This window comes from Nycticebus coucang, chromosome 18, assembly GCF_027406575.1.
Source record: "Nycticebus coucang isolate mNycCou1 chromosome 18, mNycCou1.pri, whole genome shotgun sequence".
Lineage (NCBI taxonomy): Eukaryota > Metazoa > Chordata > Mammalia > Primates > Lorisidae > Nycticebus > Nycticebus coucang.
In genome coordinates this window covers 37,008,254-37,013,133 of record NC_069797.1, presented here as the reverse complement: position 1 = coordinate 37,013,133, position 4,880 = coordinate 37,008,254, and the positions used below count along the sequence as shown (strand labels likewise).

The window sequence follows — 4,880 nt, the reverse complement described above, 5'->3', positions numbered from 1 at the left end:
CCATCGCTGGTCCCCCGACATGGCTGAGAACTAGTTAAGAAGGTGAAAGGTCACCTTCCCTACCCAACACTCCATAGCTAACTCTTTGGTGTTGGTACCTGGAAATCCATGTTTTTATTATTATAGGTGTCTAACTGATGTTGATGCCAGTATGAGAGCCATTGATTTACTGCTCACCTCTGTTACGGAGGCCTCGTCAGGCAAAGTAACTTGCCCAAGTTTACAAGGCACGTGAATTGTCTAAACAGTCTAACCTATGAATCACCCTGAATTTGACGCCCAGTTATTCTCCGTTATGTATCAACCTCTGTCCCTGGTCAAGGTTTGGGATTTCTTTCTAATTCTCTGTTTCCCAAGAGGACGCAAGGTCCCAGGCCTGCATGAAGACAGATGGGTTCAGAATTTCCTGAAAGTGAAAAGATAGGCTTGACCAAGCCAGTTTGAGCAGACTCTCTTTGGCAGTGGGCACCCAGAGCCCTTTGCTCCTGGTCTGTCCTACTATCTGATGCTGTGCTTAGTATTTGCCTGTGCCGGGCAGCTTGCTCTGTTTCACTGGGCTGCAGTATCTCTCCAACCACTCCTGGTCGTTCTCTCCTCAAATTTAAGAATGCGCTCCTTACTGGTGTGTGAAATTAAATAATTCAAACTTAGGCTCAGCGTCTGTGGTTCAGTGGTTAGGGTGCCAGCCACATACACCAGGGCTGGCAGGTTCGAACCCGGCCCGAGCCTGCTAAACAACAATGGCAACTACAACAAAAAATGGCCGGGTGTCGTGGTGGGCACCTGTAGTACCAGCTACTTGGGAGGCTGAGGCAAGAGAAAGCCTAAGAGTTGGAGGTTGCTGTGAGCTGTGACATCACAGCACTCTACCGAGGGCAATTTAGTGATACTCTGTCTCAAAAAAGTAAATAAATAAAATAAAATAATTCAAAGTAAAACTGTTGGAGTTTTAAATTATGCTGAGTTTTTTGAGGAATGTGGTGGTTGCAACCTGAGTTGCCTGCATGTAGCTGCAACTTCTGCCCCCCCCAAATAAATAATTAAGAAGACCAAGTAGTATTAGAGATAAGACCCCCTCAGATCACTACTTCTTCTTGTGAAGTAGCAAAGTAATCTTCCTTGGAATGTAGCAATCTGTAAGCAGGCAAATCTACTATGCATGGAAAATGCTGTATTCATAATCCTGCTGGAACTTCTCTGTCTTTGCCCATAGGATTGAGATCTTAACTTTGCTACTTTGGAAACACAGACTCCAAATAAATAGACTCCATTTGTTTGGAGTATAGTATGTGTTTCCCAAGTGTCTACCCTCAAGCTTTGTACTTGAATAAGTTCACATGTACTCACATTTTTTGAATCTCCTTAGGGCTGACACAGGTGCGTGGGGTAAGGACTGGTGGGCTAGAGAAGAGGTAGAGAATGCTGTCGGACCTGGCCTAGCATCAACATGGCAATGAATGACCACCAATAAATTGCTTGACACCTTGACATTTTAACCTGGGGGCTTTGGTGGGAATCTGCCTCCAGGAAGCTCAGCTGGAAGGTATGAAGAATTTGTCAACACCCTATATTGGGTTCAGGACCCTCATCTTCCCCACATCCCCTCAGCCCATAGAGATGGAAATTTTCTAAGACACATGGTTTCCAGATGTGGATGGGAAACTTCAAGGTCATCTGTTGGTCTCCTACTCAATTTCTCAATGTAGATGATGTTTGTATTATTCTGGATTAGAGGAAGGATTGAAAGGGGAAAACCATCCGGTCACAAGACTAGTGTAATAGACAAGAGGAGAGAGTTTTGGATAGGGTGTGAGATGGTGAGAAAAAGATTTGGAAAGGAAGAAAGGTATCTGAACAAGTGGCTGAAGCTGTTGGCAGACCTGGAGCTTGCTGCTGGCTCAGCCTGGCCCTGGGCTGTCCGTCCATCAGTGACACAGAGGCAAGTTCAGGCTCTGATGGTCCATTATGCTCATTCCTCCACAGTGAGAGCCCACTCTTTGCATCCAAGCCCTCTTCCCTGTCACCCTGTAAACCTCCACCCCAGCTTTATTTTATCCTTTCAACAAAACATCAGAGTCAGGGGTTATAGAAAAATCAATTTTATATAAAAGTTCAAAATTCATACACATAAAAATATCTAATTCTATAATAATATTATGGCTTCATAGGGCCATCACTTGCTAACATTAAAAAAAAATCTTTACATTGATTCTTACAAGGAATCAATACCTTCATATTAAATGAGGTAGAGAGGTAAGTAGCACCCCACAGTGTTTACAGGCCTGAGGTGACTTGATGTGTCCAAGGCTTTACATTTAAAACCCACCAAAATCCATGACAGATTAAATATTAACTTAAAATACCAGTTAAGAAAAACTATAATGCACATTACTACACAACAGTCATAATCCTTAGAATAATAAACTAATATCAGAACAACACTCAGAAAAAATAGACATAAATTATGTCTCAAGTCTTGGCTTGGTTTCAGTTCACGCATAAGTGTTCAAAGCTTTGGAGGTGGAGTTTTCTGGTCTAGCTGTGCTATGGAATCCTGGACCCACTTCTGCTGGGGATCAGCACAGAGCTCCTTGCCCAGTTTGGTCTTGAAGCTGTGGGGGAAGGGAGGACAGTTAGATGGAACATCTTGGGGGCGGGGGGCGTATAACTTGCTCAAGTTCTTTGGGAAGCCTGCCTGGCCCATTAGCCCGGAGGAGGAAGATGACAAGACAGAGGATGGAGCCTCAGGGAGATGGCTGCATTTGCTGGCTCAAGTGAAGCCTCCTTGGATGCTGGATAAAGAAACTGAGACCAGAACCAATGGCTGGAAAGGGAGCTAGTATTGGAAGGCACTTTGTTTTCTTGAATTCAGTTTTGCCACTGGAAAACTTCCAGGATTGAGTTTAAGGTGATCTTAGCACCTGAGTGCTGGATTCTAGCTCATTCTGGTACCAGCCCTGTTCACTGCCCTCAGGGAAGAATTGGGGACTGAGGGTCAAGGTTGGGAGGTCCTGGCCCACTCACATGACAGCTTCCATGGGGCACAGGCTATTGGTGATTCTTCTGTAGCTTCTCAGCCTCTGGATTGGGATCTTCTTATTGGCAAACTTGTAGCAGCAGGTCGTTGCGGTATTAACCCCATCTGGAATGAAACAATGACAAGGAAAGGCTTTTGAGGGTGTGTTCTGAGTCTTTCTATTTGGAAAGTAGGAAACGGTAAGAAGAGGTCAGAGAAAAAGCTGCCCTCCCCATGTTCAATGTCTCTGCCTTTTGAGGTGTTCCTTAAACTCCTCGTCGCTTTCATAGACTGTGAAGTAGGAATGAATCACCAAGTAACAGGTGGAAGAGAAATGAGAAAATGCTACTCTGGGAGGCCGAGAAAATGTCACTCTGGATTCCCTGAGCTCACGAGTTCGAGATCAGCCTGAGCCAGAGTGAGACCTCGTCTCTAAAAATAGCCGGGTGTTGTGGCAGGCACCTGTTGTCCCAGCTACTTGGGAGGCTGAGGCAAGAGAATTGCTTGAGTCCAAGAGTTTGAGGTTGCTGTGAGCTGTGATGCTACGGCACTCTCTGGGGCCAACAAAGTGAGACTCTGTCTCAAAAAAAAAAAAAAAAGTTAGGTGTTGCTAGAAAGGGCTAATAAAATAAAACAGCTCCTTGGAGCAAGGGGAACCCTACTATGGGTCCCCTTTTAAGCTCTGAGCAATCAATCTCTGTCTGGTTGTGAGTTTCCCCATACACACTGCCTCTGCAGAGCCTCTATCTCTGGAAGCTGGACTGAATAAAGCACAAACCAGGTTCTGGGGTCCACCCCTTCTGCCTCCAAACCTATGTCTGGAAACAGCCTAAATTCTCACCCCCCAGGAGCCCCATCTCTTCGATCACTCTGGTCCCCAAACTCTGCTGGAAGCAGGTGGGGCAGTAACTGCATTGAGGCTGTTCCCAGGGCTGGAGTCCTGGGAGGAGCTGGACAGGGGTCCACAGCTGGACTTCTAGCTCAGGCTCAGCCCAGGAGCACAGCTGTGAGACGGTACTCAGTCCTTGCCCTTCTCTAAGTTGCCTTATCTTGGAAAAGCAGCTGTGGAAGTGAGACTGTGGGTGCCCCTTCTGCCAAGATCACACAGAGGGGGTCCTGGTGCTCCAAGGGGAGAGAGGAGGGGCCTCACCTGGCTGAGCAAGGCCCTGGGGGCTGAGGGCGGCTAGTGCCAGCAGCAGGCACAGGAGGGCTGCAGAGACCTTCATGCTGGAGGGCGCGGGGCAAGCGGGTTGCGAGCTGCTGGCTGAGCTGAAATCAGTGCAAGAGAGCAAGAGAGAGCGAGAGAGGGAACAAGCGCACTGGAGATTTTCAGGTTGGTCTCAGCCTCTCTGCTCCTCCGGCGGCTCTGGTGCTGCCTTTTATAGCCAGAGGGGCGGGGCTAGATGCCTTTGCTATTCTGAATGAATCACGGTGTGTTGCAATTCCTGAGCCAGTGTCTTCCTCCGGGGGGAGGGTGATGGAAAGTGTGAGAGGAAAGTTTGAGTAAGGCTGCTTTCCTTTTCGGAGAATAGGGGGATAAGCCCAGGCAGACACAACATGTGACCTATGGCTATTATTGAGAGCTCAGTTTCTTTGAAACGAAACTTATTCTGTAGAAAAAGGAAGGAAGCAGGTAAGCCAAGGTCAAGGAGCTGGGAGGGATTCCCCCTTTCTACCTTTCTGGCAGAACCCCTAGGACCCTAGAGTCCACAAAGAGACGCTGAAACTTTGGCTGGACCCTACAATGGACTCAAATGATTATTCACTATCTTAACAACAAACTAGAAAACTGTGTTTTTAAAATAACAGAACTTAAAGTTGTAGTGTCTATTCTGGTAATATATTGCTGCATAACAACCTTCTG

General features: G+C 46.8%; 1 protein-coding gene across 1 annotated transcript; it reads right to left on the bottom strand.

The window, feature by feature from the left end:
- Positions 1 to 2,128: 2,128 nt before the first annotated feature.
- LOC128570352 (C-C motif chemokine 7-like) lies at positions 2,129 to 4,342 on the bottom strand. Its single transcript, XM_053569383.1, has 3 exons — positions 4,167 to 4,342; positions 3,025 to 3,142; positions 2,129 to 2,612 (listed from the first exon to the last, which is right to left on the bottom strand). The coding sequence occupies exons 1-3, from the start codon at positions 4,240 to 4,242 to the stop codon at positions 2,507 to 2,509; spliced, it is 300 nt and encodes a 99-aa protein (XP_053425358.1). The 5' UTR covers positions 4,243 to 4,342; the 3' UTR covers positions 2,129 to 2,506.
- Between the last annotated feature and the right edge of the window lie 538 nt (positions 4,343 to 4,880).

Excerpts from the sequence above, each read along its gene's own strand:
- LOC128570352 (XM_053569383.1), bottom strand. The coding sequence starts at position 4,242 with ATGAAGGTCTCTGCAGCCCTCCTGTGCCTGCTGCTGGCACTAGCCGCC. Across the intron at positions 3,143-4,166 it reads CCAGGGCCTTGCTCAGCCAG|ATGGGGTTAATACCGCAACG; the intron begins GTGAGGCCCCTC and ends GTTTCATTCCAG. Across the intron at positions 2,613-3,024 it reads TGCCCCATGGAAGCTGTCAT|CTTCAAGACCAAACTGGGCA; the intron begins GTGAGTGGGCCA and ends CTTCCCCCACAG.